Below are 21,394 nucleotides of genomic sequence, written 5' to 3' on the forward strand. Positions count from 1 at the left end.
CTGTCTAAATGTATCTTAAACGTTGCGATGGTACCTGCCTCAACTACCCGGTCCGGCAGCTCGTTCCATACGCCCACTCTTTGCGTGATAAAGCTGTACCCCCTTCAGGTTCCTATTAAATGGCCCTTGTGGCTAAAGGGATCAGGGGGTATGGAGAGAAGGCAGGGATGGGATACTGAGTTGGATGATCAGCCATGATCATATCGAATGGCGGTGCAGGCTCGAAGGGCCGAATGGCCTACTCCTGCACCTATTTTCTATGCTTCTATGTAAATCGTCCCCGCCCCTCGCTTCAAACCTATGTTCTTTGGGACACTTAAGCACCTCCTCTCCCATTAATTGTCAATTCGGAAAACGACACAAAGTGCTGGGGTTCAGTCTGAGGAAGGATCTCCACCCCAAATGTCTTCAATCCATGTTCTCCAGCGATGCTGCCTGACCCGCTGAGTTACTCCAGTACTTTTGTGTCCACTTCGGTATAAAGCAGCATCTGCAGTTCCTTCCTCAAATTTCAAACTCAACTCAAGTTTCAAATTTCACTGCGCCAATTGGTGTAGGTGACAATAAATGCCCTTTGTCCGTTGTCCTTTCCTACACACTTTGCGTCCTCTTGTGCATCAACCAACATCTCCAGATGTGTTTTTACAAATGTCTATTCAGCTTTAGATCGAGCTGAGAAGATGGTTAGGGTTGCCCCAGGTGATGTTTGCATGGAGGCAAGTTGCAATCGAGCACATGCGTGAAGTTGATTGTATAGGAAGGAACTGCAGATGCAGGTTTACACCGAAGATGGACACAAAATGCTGGAGTAACTCAGCGGGACAAGCAGCATTTCTGGGACAGAAGGAATGGGTGATGTTTCCGGTCGAGATCCTTCTTCAGATTGGTTGATTGAATCGCTGTCAAGAACCGTTGGTGGCCATGAGATCTATCAACAAGCGGAAACTATTACCGCCTGTGTGTGTGTGTGTGTGTGTGTGTGTGTGTGTGTGTGTGTGTGTGTGTGTGTGTGTGTGTGCGCGTGCGTGCGTGTGTGTGTGTGTGTGTGTGTGTGTGTGTGTGTGTGCGTGTGTGTGTAGGCGTGTGTGTGGGTGTGGGTGTGCGTGTGCGTGCGCGTGTGTGGTGTGTGTGTGTGGTGTGTGTGTGTGCGTGTGTGTGGTGTATGTGTGTGGTGTGCGTGTGGTGTGCGTGTGTGCGTGCGTGCGTGCGTGCGTGTGTGTGTGTGGTGTGTGTGTGTGCGTGTGTGTGTAGGCGTGTGTGTGGGTGTGTGTGTGGTGTGTGTGTGTGGTGTGTGTGTGTGGTGTATGTGTGTGGTTTGTGTGTGGTGTGTGTGTGGTGTGTGTGTGGTGTGCGTGTGTGTGGTGTGCGTGTGTGTGGTGTGCGTGTGTGTGTGTGTTTTACTGGAAATAGTCGCAGCTGGGCCAACATTGGAGGCACGTGATTGCTTAGCACGAATAGCAGTAATTATTCATGAAGCAGATGGGGAAAAGGCACAACGTGAAAAGCACATCGTGTATTACGGCTGGAGCGAGGCCGCATCTATTAGTCACAACAAGGACCAAAGTAATGAATGGCCTTTTCCGCGAAGTGCAGCAGCTGCCTGCACAATGATCATTCTATGAATGGGAATGGCATTCACATTCCCATGTAGGAGAGAACTGCAGATGCTGGTTTAAACCGAAGCTAGACACAAAATACTGTAGCTCCAGAGATGCTGCCTGACCCGCTGAGTTGCTCCAGCTTTTTGTATGTTTCTTCATATTCCCAATGTTTCGGTATCCTACCTAATTAGTGCAAATAATTCAATCCGTCCACGCGCCCTAATGTGTGGGAAGGAACTGCAGATGCCGGTTTACACCGAAGATAGACGCAAAACGCTGGAGTAACTCAGCGGGACAAGCAGCATCTCTGGAGAGAAGGAACAGGTGAAACGTTACCCACTCCTTTTCTCCAGAGATGCTGCCTGACCCGCTGAGTTATTCCAACATTGTGTGTCTATCACACGTCCTAAGGTCGGGTTGATTCATATTTTCATGCGTTTACTAATCACACACACGACCTAATAGCGAAACTTAATAAAGAAGGGTCGCGACCCAACACGTCGCCCATTCCTTCTCTCCAGAGACGCTGCCTGTCCCGCGGAGTTCCTCCAGCACTTTGTGTACTTCGGTGTCAACCAGCGTCTGCAGTTCCTTCCTACACATTGTATGTTTCAATGTTTATTCTTTAAAAAATGATGCATTTTCCTCCCCATCCACCAAACCAATCTTCCCTTTAAATCCGGCACTGCATTATGTCCCAAGTTGTAACTCGCTATCCCTCTCCGAGATGACCCTTACATCTATGGTGGACCTTTATGAACGCAATACAGTGGAGTAAAATGAGAGAGGGGCGGCTTAGGGACAGCCGCAACTAGCGGTAAAAAAGAAAGGCGGAAATATTAGCTTCAGAGGATAGTGTTGTCTTCGAGGTATTCGCTGCCAGGGCAGTTTCAAAGCACATGATTTGTTTTCCAAAGAGCTTCCATTTCATCTTCCCCGTAGTCACACAACTAATCTTATCCGCGAAACTGATATTAATTCATATGTGCAGCACTTTGATACATTTAAAAAGAAACCGCACCGGCCTCTTTTTAAAAAAAACAAGCTTCCAAACTGCAATCTGAATGCACTTAAGTCCCGCAAAGATAAAAAAGCAAACTTGATGCTCCAACGTCAGATTCATAAAGAATTTATATTTCAGCGGCGGGGTGCACATTTCCCCCCCAGTTCGTGTAGAAACGCGCAGAGAAATCTCGCTCCACTCTCCGCCGAAGCAAAAGGCGATGTTAAATGTCGGTGCGATTGACATGGTTGGCTGGGCATGAAATGGACCATTTAAAGTGGGCTTCCACCCATTGCTGACGCGAGGGTGCGCTGCGCTGCCGGCAGTATAAAGACTGGCTCTGGGTTGAGCGCCGCGTCAGTGTCAGTGGACAGCTCCGTGGTGCTGAAGTAGCTTCCGCTGTTTGCAGAGCGCACTCCCAAGCAACGCTTCACTCCTTAGTCGCCGTTCTCTCCCCCCTCCTTCCTCGCACAACCCCGGCTCGCACACACTTCGAAAGATGTCCCGCGGAGCTTTGAGCAGACACCTTGTCCTCTTTTTCCTGCTGGCCGAGGCGGCGGCGGCGGCGGCGGCGGCTGCAGCTGCGGCACAGGAGTTCGCCCAGACTCGCTTTATCTGCACTTCAATCCCGCTGGAGATGGACCCCTTGTGTTCTGCTCCGATGCAGAACAGCGGGCCGGTGGAAGATATCAAGGGAACCATACTCCAGCTCCGGGAGACCATACTCCAACAGAAAGAGACCATCATGAACCAGAAGGAGACCATCAGGGAACTCACCGCCAAGCTGAGCCGATGCGAGAGTCAGAGTATGTCGGAGCCCACGGTGAGTGAGCACTAACCCGGGCAGGGGATTCGGCGTGGAACAGTCACGGGTCAATAGAAATAGACCCCCGTCTAGAATAGATCAAGCGGACGCGCTAAATCAATTCGCACAAAGTTTACACAAAAAAAACTCCACCACGCTTGGAGAATTTAAGATTAAATAGGCTGCTTGTCCCGCTGAGTTAATCCAGCATTTTTGTGTCTAGCTAGGAGGTACACCTCTGGACATCGCCAAGCCAAATTAGAAAGCAATTGTGAAGAACGTCCAAAGTGCAAATAATCTAGTTTAGTAGGTTAAGTCCCGTTGTTTATATGTGTATTTAAAGAGTAGATTAAATAATGCAGTAACTGGGAATTAAACTTCGGGTTTGATTGTATTAAACGTGACCTATTAAACAGCGCCGGCTCATTGGGAAAGTAGCGACAGGCGGGCAGACGCAGTGTAACTCGGAGGCTAGCAGTAATGCGGCGCACTTTACTTAAAGCTTTGCCCCGGCTAGTGATCAGCATCTCACGCGGTTGTATTCTCTCTGTGTGCGGTGTGTGTGTGTGCCCGACTGACTGACTGACTACAGCAGTACAACCGAGCCAACACCACCGCTCAGACCAACACCTTGAAAGATCTCCTGCAGAACAAGATAGACGATTTGGAGAAGCAGGTTCTATCCCGGGTCAACAGCTTGGAAGAGACAAAAAACATCGTGCGGAACGACACGACGGAGAACAGGGGCAAGATTGAAAACGCTCTTAATTCCCTGCACCAGAGGATCAGCGATTTGGAGAAAGGTATGTAGGACATTTGGGGAAACTCTGAGCTCGAAGCTTTAACTAATGAAGTTACATTCCGTCAGGAACAAGCGTTTTTAACGCTCGCTCGCTGTAAAATCCACAGTTATAAAGTAAGATGTAAATCTAGATTGTTTGCTTCTGAGACCTCTATTGATGGGAGGCGGGCGGGTGTCTAAGGGGAACTGGTAACACCTTATAATTATATTCCGTGAATGATGCTCTTAAATATTAATGAATAATGTCAACCACTTTTGGAGGACAAGGAGGTCGAAATGCAGGTGTAAACATTAAGAGAATGTGAAAATGCCTGTGCAGAAACCCCGCTAAACTCCTTCCCGTTAGTTCCCGCCGCTGCACAAAGCGGCGCCTATATTTTTTGTTTAGCAAGTTCGCCGCAGCCGCGGGCGCTGTGTTTGTGTTAGTTGGGGAACGAAGGAGCTACCGATGAAGTCCGTCCCACAAGCGCATTACGACCGCAAGGAGCAATTGGCTTGGGTGAAATTTCCTCCGGATGGCCGAGTGTGGAGACCGCCCCCTCCCTTCCTCCCCTCCTCCTCCTCCACACGACCGCGTTACTGCAATATGATTTGCGCAGCAGAGTGTCCCACTGTCTTGCAATGAACGGGGCCCCAGCACGCCGCTCACATGACTCGGATTATACTGCGGGATGCGCTGTTGGGAATTAATCCGAATGTCAGTTATGTAAGATATGGTCCCGATCATCAGTGTCCATTCGCTTATCATCCAAACTAACCTTTGCTTCGAATAATACACCCCTTCAGCAAAAATAATACAATCAATTTAACACGAAGAAGGGTCCCGTCGCCTATCCGTGTTGTCCGGAGATGCTGGAGATAGACATAAATGCTGGCGGGACTCAGCGGGTCAGGCAGCATCGCTGGAGGAAAGGATTCGGTGAGGTTTCGGGTCGAGACCCTTCTTCAGTCCGTTGAAGGGTCCCGACCCGAAACGTCACATATTCCCTTTCTCTCGAGATGCCGTTGGAACCGCTGAGTTACTCCAGCATTTCGTGTCTATCTTTGGTGTAAACCAGCATCTGCAGTTCCTCCCTACACTTCTCCAGAGATGCTGCCGAACTCGCTGGGTTGCTCCAGCACTTTTTGTCTTTTTTTTGCATCTGCAGTTCCTTGTGTTTAATTCCATCGTGTTGTTATTTGTTGGTTTTAGGGCAAAAAAACTCCAGGCCGACTGATAAATTCCAGATCACTTTCCCCTTGCGAACAAACTACATGTATGCCAAGGTGAAGAAAAGCTTGCCCGAGATGTATGCCATGACTGTGTGTATGTGGCTCAAGTCAAACGCCTCTCCCGGTGTCGGAACTCCCTTCTCCTACGCCGTCCCGGGACAAGCGAACGAACTGGTTCTCATCGAGTGGGGGAACAACCCTATGGAGATCCTCATCAACGACAAGGTAGAGGAGCGGCGAGTGGAGTCAAACAGCGCGGAGACAGGCCCCTCGGCCCATCACAACTTCATAAGTGATAGGAACCCCAAGTCTACTCCGCCATTCAATCTGATTCAGGCTGATCTATCTCTCCCTCCTAACCCCATTCTCCTGCCTTCTCCCCATAACCCCCGATGCCCGTACTGATCAAGAATCTATCAACCTCTTCCTTGAAAATATCCACTGACTTGGCCTCCGCAACCTTCTGTGATCAGGAATTCCACAGATTCACCACCCTCTGCCTATAGAAATTCCACCCCATCTCCTTCCCAAAGAAACATCTGAGGCTATGACCTCTGGCCCTAGACTCTCCCACTAGTCCAGGGGTCCCCAACCATTTTCGTCCCGTTTACCCCTGGCAACTTTAATAGCACATAACAATGTTATTTCACTTATTTATGAACAACTAATGATGAACAGATCCAAACCAGATCCAAACCAGAACCAAACACAGTCAGTCAATGAGAAACAATATGTACAAATCCAGAATCACCAAATTAACTCCCTGGTAGGCGACATTTACCCTCTGGTGGTAAACTTGCCTCAGATTGACACCCTTGCACCAGTCCATATTGACCATTTTACTTGCCTGCAATAGTCCAATTCCAAATCCCCTTCGCTTGTATCCACATGTCTCTTCCAGCTTTCTCCCCCCCCCCCCCCCTACAATCAGTCAGCAGGTCCCCAACCCGAACTTGCCCATCTTCCAGAGTTGCTGCCTGACCCACTGAGTTACTCCAGCACTTTGTGTTTTTTTCCCCTCGTAAATCAGCATAGAAACATAGAAATTAGGTGCAGGAGTAGGCCATTCGGCCCTTCAAGCCTGCACCGCCATTCAATATGATCATGGCTGATCATCCAACTCAGTATCCCGTACCTGCCTTCTCTCCATACCCTCTGATCCCCTTAGCCACAAGGGCCACATCTAACTCCCTCTTAAATATAGCCAATGAACTGGCCTCGACTACCCGAGCATTGCAGTTCCCGTTGTCTTCAGCTGTCACTTGCCAGTTATGTCCCCAGGGTTTAACATCTCATGAGTGATAGGAGCAGTATTATGCCATTCGGCCCATCAAGTCTACTCCGCCATTCAATCATGGCTGATCTATCTTTCCCTCTTAACCCCATTCTCCTGCCTTCTCCCCATAACCCCTGACACTCCTTTCCAGCTTTCTCACAGAGATCTCGTGGTTCAGTGGTAGGAATGAACCGAAGTACCCTGTCCTTCACCCCACCCACTCCCCCCCCCCCCCCCCCCCCCCCCCCATCGCACGCTGCTGATAGAACACTGAACAGTACAGCACAGGAACAGGCCCTTCAGCCCACAATATCTGTGCGGAGCATGATGCCAAAATAAACTAACCTCAACTGCCCGCCCGTGATACATTCTCTCTGTATCCATGTACATATCTAAAAGTCTCTTAAATGTCCCTATCTAGCCTGCCTCCACCACCACGTAGCGTGTTCCAGGTACCCACCACCCTCTGTGTAAAAATAAAACGTGCCCCTTTTAAAGTATCCTTTCCACTTTTCCACTCTCCTTAAAGTGATGACCTCCAGTCTTTGGCATTTCCCGCCAGGGAGGGGAGGGGGAGGGGGGGGGGGGGGTCTGACTGTCTACCCTATCTTGGCCTTTCAGAATTTCACAAACTTCTATCAGGTCTCCCCTCAGAGGTAGACAAAAATGGTGGAGAAACTCAGCGGGTGAGGCAGCATCTATGCAGCGAAGGAAATAGGTGACGTTTCGGGTCGAGACCCTTCTTCAACACATGGTCTCTCCCTCAGCCTCGGGCATATTCCAGAGAAAACAATCCAAGTCTATCTGTTCTGATGGGGGATATCTGAAACCACAATAGATAGTATCGGAAACACACCGAGTCAGGCAGCAGTCACGGTTGGATAAACAGTGTGACTGTTTGAGATTACAGAAAGGTCATCTACCTGAAACGTTCAGCGCTTCTCTCCACGGGTGCTGTCCGACCTGCCGGATGTTTCTAGTATTTATTCTGGCCCAATATTACTCCAGTTCAATCATCACTTTAATCAATTGACGCGTTAATCTAGCATTAGACACAAAGTGCTGGAGTAACTCAGTGGATCAGATGCCACCTACCGAGTTACTCCAGCTCGTTGTGTTCATCTGCAGATATCTTAGCATCTTAATCTGCCATTAGACACATGGATAGAACATGTTTAGAGGGCTAAGGGGCAAACGCAGGCAGATGGGACCAGTGTAAATGGGACATGTTGGCCGGTGTGGACAAGTTGGGCCGAAGGACCTGTTTCTACACTGTAAATGTCAGACGTGACCCATTGAGATTCACTCCAGTACTCTGTATTTTGCTCAAGATTCCAACATCTGCTGTTACTTGTGCGCGAGCCTAGCGTTAAACATCGACTCCAGAAAGTTGATTCGACGACTTGATTAGTGCGGGTGTCAGGGGCTATGGGGAGAAGGCGGAAGAATGGGATTGAAGGGAGAAATATACATTAGCTATGATTCAATGGCGGAGTAGACTTGATGGGCCGAATGGCCCAATTCTTCCCCTACAACTTATGAACAGCGATGGGAAAAGCAACCACATGTCAACTGTATAACATGTCACTTTTTATAGGTGGCGAAACTACCGTTCGTTATCAACGATGGAAAGTGGCACCACATCTGCGTCACCTGGTCCACAAGAGATGGCGTGTGGGAGGCGTACCAAGAAGGCCTGAAGAGAGGGAACGGCGAAAACCTAGCTCCCTGGCACCCCATCAAACCAGGCGGCATCATGGTTCTGGGCCAAGAGCAGGTGGGTGGATGATTGAAAAATAACAACACGGTCGGTCGAATGGCCGTTCGGGTCCAGAGCTGTCATGTTGTCCAATGCAAGCGTCCAGGCTTCCTAAATGACCTCCATAATCAAGATGGAACCACCTGCCAAAGGTAGTTGAGACAGAAACAATCGTAGCGTTTAAGAAACATTGATAGGTACATAGGTGAGATAGGTTTAGAGGGAATGTGTAAGAAGGAACTGCAGATGCTGGTTTACACTGAAGATAGACACAACCTGCTGGAGTAACTCAGCGGGTCAGGCAGCATCTCTTTTCTCCATTTTGTATCTTAGATTTAGAGGGATTTATGGGCCAAACGTGGGCAGGCGTGATTAGTGTAGTTGGGGCCTGTTGGTCGGCGTGGACAGGTTGGGCCGGAGAGTATGTTTCCACGCCGTATGACTCTGTGACTCTAAGATCAAACCGACGGTAGAGGGCAGTTGCTGCACAAAAAGCAGCAGCAGAATGAATGGTGGAAATATAACAATGAATCAAATATTAGCGCTGGTCTCGGAAAGGGCGACAAGGAGCTGTGCTTGCTGACTGTACGCCAATGTGGTGGCTTCTGGTCACCCAGTAGACGCGCCAGGTGAGAAATTAGATCAATTACTGGAGCCATCAGCTTGTGGCGTGTGTGTGCGTTCACTGGCGTTTTTATTTGTTTGTATCCATGCTTATTATGGGATTTAGAGAGTACTGTAGTTACACATCTGCTGTGCTGCTGCAAGTGAGAGTTTCATTGTTCCGTTTCGGGACATATGATAATAAAACACACTTGGCCCTTGACTCAAAAGACCACTGAATGAGATGTAACTCCCGCCACTGACGGCATTACCTAATTCTCAATAATACCCATTCATAGTAGTCATGTTTCAATAGAATCGATTAATGGACACAAGCTGGTGTTTATAAACTAAGATTACTGGAGTGCTAACATATTGCCAGGGGGCTTCATTTGAACACCTGCTTAGAGAGGTCAATGGAGATGTTTATAGAGGCTTTAGTGTGTCAACGAATTTGCCATGGTGGATTTTTTCCAGCCACGACCAGAGCAAACAATAACTCCACCTGCCCTTCAGTTAAAAAAATGAATGGATTCTTGGACATTGGAGATCAGAATGAGGTTTTAACATTATCTCTCTAACGGCCATTGAGATTCATGATCTAACATTATACCAACAACGGCATTTGCCACCTGCATAATTAGTATTTTAAGAGCAGCCCTCAATAACTGACTTATAACTATAACTGAACTCCGGCTTATGGGAGAGAAAGCAGTAATGTGTAATTAGTCATAAGAGTTACACCAGCATGGAAACCCAACTCACCACGCCGATCAAGATGCCCCGCCTGTCCCACCTGCCTGCGTTTGGCCCATATCCCTTTAAAGCTTCCTTGTCGACAAACATACCTTTTGTTCCAATGTAATTATTCCGAAGTTGTTCTTGCGGGTCTGATAAACAACTTTGTGAGGCCCAGGATCTTCTCGACCCACAACATTGCCTATTCCTTTTCTCCAGAGATGTTGCCTGACCCGCTGAGTTACTCCCGCATTTCATGTCCATCTTGGGTGCAACCAAACATGTGCAGTTCCTTCCTGCACGTTGCGAGGTCCAGGTTGTGGTTAGTCTATGGAATGGAGGTAGATCCCTGCGTCTCAAGAAGGGTCTGTCCCTTGTCCATTCCCTCCACAGATGCTGCCTGACCCGCTGAGTTACTACAGCAATTGGCGTTTCGTGCAAAATTCGCAAGTTTCTGCAGTTCCATTCTAATCCTTGATTTGTTTTGTTTTTTGTGTGTTTCTTTTCCTAAACCAGGACATGTTAGGAGGAGGTTTTGATGCCACCCAGGCCTTTGTGGGCGAGATGTCGCATTTCCACATGTGGGACAGGGTCCTAACTCCTGGAGAAGTCTACAGCCTGGCCAACTGCAGCGCCAAGAACCTGGTAGGCAATGTCATTGCCTGGACTGAAGCCAATGTGGACATCTACGGTGGCGCCACCAAGTGGACATTCGAAGCCTGCCGCCAGATCAATTAATTCGCGTCGGAGAAGAAGGGACTCTCTTTTACGACTCCAAAATCAAATTTCTTTTATCAGGAATGAAACTTAAAGGAATTTCGTGCAAAAAAAATACTTAAGTTCGTAAAAAAAAAAAAATTACAAATCCTTGCCATGACAACTGGATCATGCTTCTCAGGCGTAATATAGAGAGTGTATCAAAATATTCTCTTGGAACTTCAACTGACAGCAAGCAGTCTACTTGAGGAAAAGCAGTTTGCTTTCAGTATCCGATGATGTGTTTACTTGATGCCAATTAGCCCGAGTGCCTTTGATGGGCACAAAAATGCAACAAGTAGTTTTTTTTCTCTCTCCTCGTTTTTCCTTTTTGCATAAATCAAAACACATTAAACAAAAAAAATCCCCACACGTTATTTGAGATAATTGCGTTATAGGAATACATCTTGTTTAAAAAAAAAATAAAGTGCTGTGACTATGTATGCTACTGATAAACACGAGTATTAACGAAGATACGGCTTAATATGTTGAACATGTACTGGTCAATCGAAGGTGTAGAATAAAGTGGATGTTATTTTTAAGGAACACCTCATCCTATCACGTCATTTGCTTATAGCATGGCGACTCAGAGTAATATGTGCGTTTATTTTGAAAAGCAGTTCTTACAGCAGGTCATCGCCAAGGGGGGGGGATGAATAACAAGTATAATGTCGCACCCTCCAGCGACAAGTATTTTTTACCAATAAATAAATAAATTTTGCAAATGTATGAGGATTTTTATCGAATTTGATTGATGAATGAGGATGTTTCCCCCCCTTTCCCCCCCCCCCCTCAAAAAAAAAATTTAGGTGAAAAAATATTGATTTTGTCAAACATTTGGTTCTTTGCAAGTAAAATATTTATAAATGTAAATATTGTACACTAGGAGGGAGTTCTGTAATACCAGAAACTATCACACTGAAGCCAAAGCTTTACATATTCCAACTCCAGATGCACATTCAATGGTATATCTCATTTCTGGACAGTGTAAGGTTAGAAATTACATAAAGCAACCATTTCTTAATAAAGCGCTGTTTTTATGTCATTTATGCTTTTTCATTTGATGCAAATGTGACGTACTGTCAGTTTTATTTTTACACAATAAAGAAAAAGGGAAAAAAATTTGACTGGAATCACCAATGATTTATTTAATCCGGCTGCGATATGATTTTCATAAGTTATACGAGATAGGAGCAGAATTAGGCCATTCAGCCCATCGAGTCTACTCTGCCATTCAATCATGCCTGACCTATCTCTGCCTATCAATCCCATTGTCCTGCCTTCTCCCCATAACACTTGACACCCGTACTAATCAAGAATCTGGCAATCTCCGCCTTAAATATATTACAATATTACACAAATGTTAAGGTGCCAACTGTGTGCATGCTTACCCCCCCTCCCCCACCCCTACCCCTGGATATGATAGGTTTCTATCACTGATTGTGTACCACAGAATCCATCGTCCTCACTCGAGGCTGGAATGGAAGCAAATTTGTAAATACAACATGAATATTCCATTGCGTACCATTCAAGGTTTACGTTTTGATCGTACAACCTTAACAAAGTATTTGCCATATAGAGTAGGTGGACTGAGTGATCTATATCCCAATTTGTGATATCAGACCATCAATATTTGCCATATTGTAGCTCTGGATGCAGATGACCAGTGGAAATCAGAGAGAAATTGACAAGGAGCGATGGACTAACTTCCATCCAGATGCCAAATTGCCACTACATAAAGCCCCATCTTCCCGCTGACTAGACTGGAGTGATTCTGACCTCTCTCCTTATACACCCACCTTGGACTAAATGTTGTTCCCTTTCCATGTATCTGTACACTGTAGATGACTCAATTGTAATCATGTATTGTCTTTCCACTGACTGGATAGCACGCAACAAAAACTTTTCACTGTACCTCAGCACACGTGACTAAACTGAACTAAACTAAACTAAACCCACATTTGATATAAAGGCACATTTTGGGGTCACTACATTTCATCATAATCAGTTTCATTCTTGGATGTCTTTATTTCTTTAACATTACCCATATCAATAGGCAGCAGAAACACGCAAGAGTCTGCGGGGAAATAACACTAATTGATTATCGATTGGAAAGATCATCACATCAATTGATGCCTGGGAATCGGTTACGGCTTAAAACAAAGTTCTCCATCTAGTGGTCGCATCGAGAAGTGCGAACATTTTCTTCCCCCAGAAAGTTGACAGACATCAACAGGTCACTTAAGCTAGACACAAAATGCTGGAGTAACTCAGCAGGCCAAGGCAGCATCTCTGGATAAAAGGAATGGGTCTATCCTTTTATCCAGAGGTGCTGCCTGTCCCGCTGAGTTACTCCAGCAGTTTGTGTCTATCTTCGGTGTTAACCAGCATCTGCAGTTCCTTCCTGCACACAAGTCACTTAATTTGTATTGAACAGCAGAGTATGTTGTATTAAACAAAAATAAACCCTCTCCTTGGTACCATTTGCAAAGAGTTCAAAAAAAACTTTCTAGTTAGGATGCCTTAAAAGTAACGTTTTGCAAAATATTAACTTTTAAAGATTCAATTCCCAATTTAGGGATATTTCCTTTATTTTATCTAACAACTCCCAATATCACTCCATATGATTGCAATTACAGAACTAATGAATTCTCGCCCATGGAAAAGAGACCAAGGAATTAGTTCTTGGCTTTAACATTCACACCGCCCCCTCTCTCCCGTGAAATATGATATTATCGTGAATGTGTTTATTAAAGCAATTTATAACTGATCAAGGGAATAGTTTAAAGAGCCTCACTGTGTGTACAAAGATATGCCAGTATTGTAAATCTAGTTGATAAATTCTAGATTTCAATGTTGTATCTGAAGAACAATGATTAGTGAAACTCTTTGCTGACCCAGATGAGCAGAATATTGCACACATCAACCAAACATTGCAGCCTTTGCAATGTGCATGGCATTAATCTCTGTTAAACCAACTATCATTTTATTCGTGTCAAAAAACAAACATTCAAGGGCAACAGGCACTCCTTGAACCAAATGGAGCATTTAAATGAGCATTTTACTGTAATGAAATATTTGCGAAGTATAATATGGACAAGGTGGGACCGTTTCTGTGCTGGACACATTCGTCAGTAGGAAGTGTTAGAACAGAGATGGAGGCAGATCGCTGAGTGGTATAAAAGTAATAGAGTTGCAGGACTGGAGGATTTTAACATTGACTGGGATTGCATTAATACAAGTAGTTTAGGTGGTTGGATGGGTAGTGATAAAAAAGGCATTTGGTATGCTTGCTGCAAGGGCCCGGGCATTGTACACGAGAGTTGAAACGTCATGTTACAATTGTACGATTACTCTGTAGTTTAGCGTATCACCAGGGTTGGGAGATTGCAACCTTCACGTGGTCCACCCTGTTTCGACTAATGCAATCAAGCCGACGTGCACAAAACAAATAGATGTGGTGTTTTTGGTGTCTTCAACTTTAGGCTGTGCACGCCATAGGCAAGAAGAAGAAGTAGCATATAACCAAGGCAAATCCAAGTACTGTGTGGGAAGGAACTGCAGATGCTGGTTTACACTGAAGATAGACACACAATGCTGGGGTAACTCAGCATTTGGGTCAGGCAGCATCTCTGGAGAAAACCAGTCGGTGACGTTACAGGTCAGAACCATTCTTCAGACTGAATGTAGAGGTGGGAAGAGGGGGTGGGGGGGGGGGGGGGGGGTGGTGGGGAATGGAATAAACTGGAGGTGAGATCAGGGCTGGCAATAGATGACGTTAGATCTCAGGAAGGGTGGAGGATACGTAGACAATAGCCATAGTCACACCATCAGAACTTTTTCCCAGTCATAGAGTAACACATTGTGGAAACAGGCCCTTCAGCCCAACTTGCCCACACTGGCCAACAATGTCCCATCTACCCTAGTCCTACATGCCTGAGCTTGGTCCATAACCCTCCAAACCCTGTCCTATCCATGTACCTGCCCAACTGTTTCTTAAACAATGGGATGGTCCCAGCCCCAACTCCCTCCTCTGGCAGCTTGTTCGCCCTCGGTTTCCTATTAAATCTTTTCCCCTTCACCTTGAACCTATATCCTCTGGTCCTCAATTCCCCTACTCTGGGTAAAAGACTCTGTGCATCTACCCGATCTAATCCTCTCATGATTTTGTCTACCTCTATAAGATCTCCCTCATCCTCCTACGCTCCATGGAATAGAGACCCAGCCTACTCAACCTCTCCCTATAGCTCACACCCTCTAGTCCTGGCAACATCATCGTAAATCTTTTCTGAACCCTTTCAAGCTTGACAATATCATTCCTATAACTTCTTAGGGGTGAAGGGGACAAAATGTATAGGAGATGTGTGGGGTAATTTTCTTATTTACATTGGGTGGGTGGGTAGAATGAGGTGCTGTTTTAGAGACTTTTACATAGACATATGGGTATGCATGGAATGGAGAGATATGAATAACTTAAAACTGGACATGATTTTCAACATAGAAGATAGACGCAAAATGCTGGAGAAACTCAGCGGGACAGGCAGCAGCATCTCTGGAAAGAAGGAATGGGTGATGTTTCAGGTCGAGACCCTTCTTCAGACTGAGAGTCAGGGGAAAGGGAAACAAGATATGGAAAGGTACAAAGAACATGTAAGGGGTTTCATTTTCAGCATGGACATTGTGGGCCGAAGGGCCTGATCCTGTTCTATGTTCTATGTTCTTAGGGCCGTACTGTTCTATGTTCTTAATTTGGTTTGGGAACAGCTTCATCCAGGGTCGTAAGATATTGCAGCGAATTGTGGACGCAGCCCAGCCCATCACACAAACCAACCTCCCTTCTATTGATTCCATTTATACCTCACGCTGCCTCGGCAAGGTCAGCAGCATAATCAAGGACGAGTCGCACCCTGGCCACTCCCTCTTGTCTTCTCCCCTCTCCCATCAGGCAAAAGGTACAGAAGTGTGAAAACACACACCATCAGATTCAGCGACAGTTTTGTCCCAGCTGTTATCAGGCAACTGTACCATCCTACCTTCTTCTTCTTCTCTTTGCGTATGGCGTGCACGGCCTAAAGTTGTAGGACAACTTGTTCCATTTGATCTTATTTGATTGTGCAAGCGGGGTGGATTGCAATCGTCGAAACAGGGCGGACCAAGTGAAGGTTGCAATCTCCCACCCCATCATCCTACCAACCACTAGAGAGTAGTGCTGAACTACCTCTTTGATATCCCTCGGACTATCCTTGATCGGACTTTGCTGGCTTTACCTTGCATTAAACGTTATTCCCTTATTATGACAGACACAAAAAGTTGGAGTAAATCAGCGGGACAGGCAGCATCTCTGGAGGGAAGGAATAGGTGACGTTTCGGGTCGAGACCCGTCTTCAGACCCAAAACGTTACCCATTCCTTCTCTCCAGAGATGTTGCCTGTCCCGCTGATTTACTCCAGCTTTTTGTGTCTATCTTCGGTTTAAACCAGCATCTGCAGTTCCCTCTTACACAATCCCTTATCATGTATCTGTATACTGTAAAGTAAACTAAACTGCCAGTAGGTTGAATTTCATCAAAGATGATGCTCATCTCTAAATGCAGTTGAAGATGAGACTGGGGCCGTCTAGTAATGAACCAGTCTGCCAAGGTACCATCCACATGGCAAACTCCAGATATTGCACTGAAACTGCCACCTCTCTCCCCCTGCACTGTGTTCTAAATGAGGATTGAAAGAACAGGACGTCTTCCACTTGTTTTAGCACTGTGTCCCAAAGCACTTTACAGCCAATATAATGTATTTTAAAGTGTCGGAAGACTTGCAATGTTGGAAAAATGGTAGTTAATTAGCACATAATAAATTCCTATGATTGGTGATAAGATCGAGCAGATAGCCAGATTTTATGATATTACAGCCATTGACATCGTTGCACAATTCTCAGATACTTTTGGGGAATAGACCCATGGTAGGAGATACGTCTTCAGTTTAAGATTTCACCTTCAAGGCAGCATCTCTGACAATATATGTAGGAAGGAACTGCAGATGCTGGTTTAACAGACACAAAAAGCTGGAGTAACTCAACAGGAATGCGTCCCTTCTCTCCAGAGATGCTGCAGGTCCCGCTGAGTTACTCCAACTTTTTGTGTCTATCTCTGACAAAGTAGTTGGGTGGCATGGTGGCACTGCAGTAGTGTTGCTGCCTTACAGCGCCTGAGACCCGGGTTCGATCCTGACTACGGGCACTTGTCTGCACAGTGTTTGTACGTTCTCCCCGTGGCCTGCGTGGGTTTTCTCCGGGTTACTCCCACACTCGAAAGAGTGTACAGGGTTGTCGGCTAATTGGCTTCGGTAAAATTGTAAATTGTCCCTAGTGTGTGTAGGATGGTGTTAGTGTGCGGGGATCGCTGGTCAGCGCGGACTCCGTGGGCCCGTGGGCCAAAGTTTCCGTTCCGTATCTCCAAAATAAACTAAACTAAAGTTTACCCCTTAGCACTGCATCAGAGCACAAGTCTAGACATCTGAGGTAAAGTCTCTGGAGAAGGTTGAACCAGAAGCAAATGTGCTTTGCACTAAGTTACAGCAAACACTAGGATCGCTTTGATGGGGTCAGACTGCAGACCTCCCAGTAGTCTGTAGGATTTGGAAAAACAGAGATGTAGGCAGATTGCAGAAGGGTGTAAAGCTAATGGAGTTGCAATAGCGGAGGATTTTAACTTTTTTTCATTTCAGGCTTCAAGGGGTCAGGCATTGTGTACAAGAGTTGAAACGCCATGATGCATTTGTGCAAAATGTTCATTAGAAACATGCTGAGCTTCAACTCCTGCTGAGGCAAAGAACATCAGGTGCAGGATTGGAGAAAGAAAGACAATGGCCTTCTTCCAGGTGCTCCGGTTTCCTTCCACACTCCAATGACGTTAGCAATTCGCCTAGATCAGACAATAGACAATAGGTGCAGGAGTAGGCCATTCGGCTCTTCGAGCCAGCACCGCCATTCAATGCGATCATGGCTGATCATCCCCAATCAGTACCCCGTTCCCGCCTTCTCCCCATATCCCCTGACTCCGCTATTTTTAAGAGCCCTATCCAGTTCTCTCTTGAAAGCATCCAGAGAACCCGCCTCCACCTGGCACTGAGGCAGACCCGGCTCCATAAAACCTAACGCGCGGACCGGACTTTAGAAATGGCATCAACTCTGGCGACTCAAAAATAATTTCACTGTGCTTTGCACCTGTGAAATTAATGCACTATTGAATTTACTTTTTTTAGTTTAGTTTAGAGATACAGCACGGAAACATGCCCTTCAGACCACCGTATCCACGTTGACCAGTGATCCCCGCATATTAACACTACCCCACACACACAAGGGACAATTCTACCTCTATACCAAGACAAATTACCCTACAAACCTGCACTTCTCCATATATATATAGATATATATATATATTTTTTAAATTCAAAACATTTATTCAATTATTAAAAAATAATATTTACATACAATAAAACAAAACAGAAGCTACCACCATAATACAAGACAAACAAATATACTAAATAAACTACTATACAACTCTGATACAATCCTTGTCAAGGATGCATTCAGCCCCCCATGGTGCCCAGCGGTCCCGGAAATCTCCCAGGGCACGGATGCAACCCCAGAAAAGCGTCAGGCAGCCGGCTCGGGCTGAGCCCTCTTCCGCCTGGTGCCATGGCTCGCAGATGGCCAGCTTGGCCAGGCCCAGGAGCAACCCAATCAAGACATCTTCGGCCCTACCCTCTCCCCTGGTCACAGGGTGTCCAAAGATGAGGACGGTGGGTGAGAAATGCAGCCGGAAGGCAAGGAGCAGCCCCTTTAGATAATGGAACAGGGGCAACCTGCACGTCTTTGGAGTGTGGGAGGAAACCAAGGATCTCGGAGAAAACCCACGCAGGTCACGGGGAGAACGTACAAACTCCGTACAGACAGCACCCGTAGTCAGGAATGAGCCCGGGGCTCTGTCGCTGTGAGGCAGTAACTCTACCGCTGCGCCACTGTGCCGTACTATTGATCTATCGAACTATTATTGAATGTTTGGTTTCCAGTTTCATACTTGCACCGTACAAAGTTAACTTTGCTTCCCCTTCCTGCACCAATAGATTTTACTTCATCTGATCCTCTAACAGGCTCACATAGCCTAGATCTGAACTCCTGTCATCTGCTGTTTTGATCTTGCAGGGCACTTCTGGAATCAATTATAAATGAGTACAGTTCTTGCTGAGAGCGTGATGGATGATACATATTTGATGCCACAGTCACAGCTCTGTCTTAAGAGTGTTAACACTGGGCAGGACCATAACTTATTGTGTAATTAAGTTTTTTTGTTGTAGGCATGAGTTTGGCCTTTCCCTTCGTTGGTGAGCGAGTACACTTTATGTTCCACGTTGATTTAGATCTTTCTGATCTGGAGGAACATGTGAAACTTTAGTTACTGTGCATTTTCATTCACCCAGCTGTCTGCTGTCAGATAGCAAGGCAGAAAGAAGCGAGTGTGGGCAATAAGGTGATCAAGGTGCTAACTTCTCAATCGTAACAAGTATCGATGCTTTTTAATTTAGTTTAGTTTAGAGATACAGCGCGGAAACAGGCCCTTCGGCCCACGCCGACCAGCGGTCCCCGCACGCTAACACTATCCTACACACACTAGGGACAATTTACACTTTAAACAAGCCAATTACCCTTCAAACGTGTACGTCTTTGGAGTGTGGGAGGAAACCGAAGATCTCGGAGAAAACCCACGAAGGTCATGGGGTGAGCGTACAAACTCCGTGCGGACAGCACCCGTAGTCAGGATCGAACCCGTGTCTCCGGCATGGCAAGCGCTGTAAGGCAGCAACTCTACCGCTGCACCACCGTGCCTGATACAATTTTCACAATAAACGCATTTTCACCCTTGCCATCTTTGGGTCCTTCAAAGAGTCATGAGCACATATCATAGAGCATAGCACAGTACAGTACAGCACAGGAACAGGCCCTTCAGCCACCAACATGTTGCTAAGTTAAACTGATCTCATCTGCTTGTACACGATCTCGCTATTCCCCGCACTTCCATGTGTCTATCCAAATGCCTCTTAAACATCACCATCGTAAATGCCTCCACCACCACAACTGGCAATGCGTTCCAAGCCCCTACCACTCTCTGAGTAAAAAAAACTTGCCCCGCATATCTCCAGTAAACTTCCCTCCTATCACCTTTTTGCTATGACCTCTAGTGCTGGACATTCCCACCTTGAGAAAAAAGGTTCTGATTGTCTACCCTATCTATGCCACATAATTTTATATTCTTCTATCGGGTCCCCGCACAATCTCTGTCATTCCAGAGAAAACGATCCAAGTCTAACCAACCTCTCCCTGTAGCTGAAGCCCTCTAACCGGGCAACATTCTGGTAAACTATCTCCAAAGCCTCCTCGTCTTTCCTCGTGACCAGAACAGCATGTAATACGACCAATGCAGCCTAAACATAGTCCTCTAGAGCTGAATCATGACTTCCTGACTCTTATATTCAATGCCCCCTTGCAATGAAGGCAAGCATACCATATACCATCTAACCACTCTATCTCCTTGTGCTACCAAGGCAAACTGCCACAGGTGGGGAAGCTGAAGAAGTGCCCTATTTTCAGGCACACTGTTTTCCACACATGCTCTTGACTATTCATTTGGCTGGATGTAAAATAATTCTACCCAAGTATTCAATGCAAGGAGGTTCAGTCCTGCCCTGGCCTCACGTTCTTCAACACTCATGGATTCACACTCGGCGGATGGATTCCAACGGGGCAACTCCAACTTCCTTGGATAACCATATACAAAGAAAAAGCTAAAAACACTTTAACTCCCCCTCTCATCCCACACTGAGCTTCCTGTCCTGGGCCTCCTCCATAGTCAGAGTGGGGCCCAGCGCAAATTGGAGGAACAACACTGAAGACCTTGTCCTATCTCTATAGATCTGGGCAATCTTTTCAAAGTCAATTAATTGCAGTATAGGTGCCATTTAGGATGTGAATGCATAGCTGTTCGGGTTTGTGCTTCCACTAATAAATCTCATTTTCAGCTTGTGAGTCAAATACTAGGCTTAGAACTTTTCTTATCCAAGCTTGTCCCAAAGCATATGGTCCCTAATTTAATGCAGGAACGCCATTGTGAGCCATTTTGATTGCAAATGATATTAGCTGTAGTTTTAGACAATAGTGGTAATGCGGCGAAATAACATTCGCTGAGAATTTGCAATGGAAAATACTTCAGCACATAAGCAGGCTATCGTGCGGCACGGTGGCGCAGGGTTAGAGTTGCTGCCTTACAGCGCCAGAGTCCCGGGTTCGATCCTGACTACGGGTGCTGTCTGTACGGAGTTTGTATGTTCTCCCGTGACCGGTGAGGGTTTTCTCCGGGATCTCGGGTTTTCTCCCACACTCCAAAGACGTACAGGTTTGTAGGCTAATTGGCTTCGATCAAATTTTAAATTGTCCCTAGTGTGTGTAGGATAGTGTTAGTCTGCGGGGATCGCTGGTCGGCGCCAATTCAGTGGTCTGAAGGGCCTGCATTTCGTTGTCTCTGTACTGTACACTGCACATTGACAATAAAGTTTGAATCTGAATCTGAATCTGAAGGGCCTGTTTCCGTGCAGTATCTGTACTCTGTGGACGGCTCAATTGTAATCACATGTTCTGCTGACTGGTTAGCACGCAACAAATGCTTTTCCCTCCACCTCAGTACACGTGACAATAAACTAAACTTCAACTTCTATAAGGAAATATGATCAATTGGGTTTTTTTCCCCTCTTTTTAGGCAGAATCTTGGAATGATTTGCTTCCACAAAAGGA

The 21,394-nt window shown here is 46.2% G+C and overlaps 1 protein-coding gene across 2 annotated transcripts; it reads left to right on the forward strand.

Annotated features, from left to right (window-relative positions):
- The first annotated feature begins 2,973 nt into the window (after nucleotides 1–2,973).
- On the forward strand, nucleotides 2,974–11,580 carry nptx1 (neuronal pentraxin 1). Of its 2 annotated transcripts, none has more exons than XM_033044243.1 (5): nucleotides 2,974–3,427; nucleotides 4,002–4,212; nucleotides 5,404–5,648; nucleotides 8,297–8,476; nucleotides 10,316–11,580. In XM_033044243.1, exons 1-5 carry the CDS (start codon nucleotides 3,104–3,106, stop codon nucleotides 10,535–10,537), a joined length of 1,182 nt encoding a protein of 393 aa, XP_032900134.1. In that variant the 5' UTR covers nucleotides 2,974–3,103; the 3' UTR covers nucleotides 10,538–11,580. The 2 variants fall into 2 exon arrangements, with proteins under 2 accessions (XP_032900134.1, XP_032900135.1); XM_033044244.1 differs by having other exon boundaries at nucleotides 4,059–4,212.
- Nucleotides 11,581–21,394: the final 9,814 nt, after the last annotated feature.

Source organism: Amblyraja radiata, chromosome 26 (assembly GCF_010909765.2).
Source record: "Amblyraja radiata isolate CabotCenter1 chromosome 26, sAmbRad1.1.pri, whole genome shotgun sequence".
NCBI lineage: Eukaryota > Metazoa > Chordata > Chondrichthyes > Rajiformes > Rajidae > Amblyraja > Amblyraja radiata.

What these genes read in the sequence shown, in the direction of transcription:
- nptx1 (XM_033044243.1), top strand. Translation starts at nt 3,104, where the DNA reads ATGTCCCGCGGAGCTTTGAGCAGACACCTTGTCCTCTTTTTCCTGCTG. An exon ending in AGAGTATGTCGGAGCCCACG is followed by an intron (nt 3,428 to 4,001) that starts GTGAGTGAGCAC and finishes GACTGACTACAG; the next exon opens with CAGTACAACCGAGCCAACAC. An exon ending in AGATCCTCATCAACGACAAG is followed by an intron (nt 5,649 to 8,296) that starts GTAGAGGAGCGG and finishes CACTTTTTATAG; the next exon opens with GTGGCGAAACTACCGTTCGT.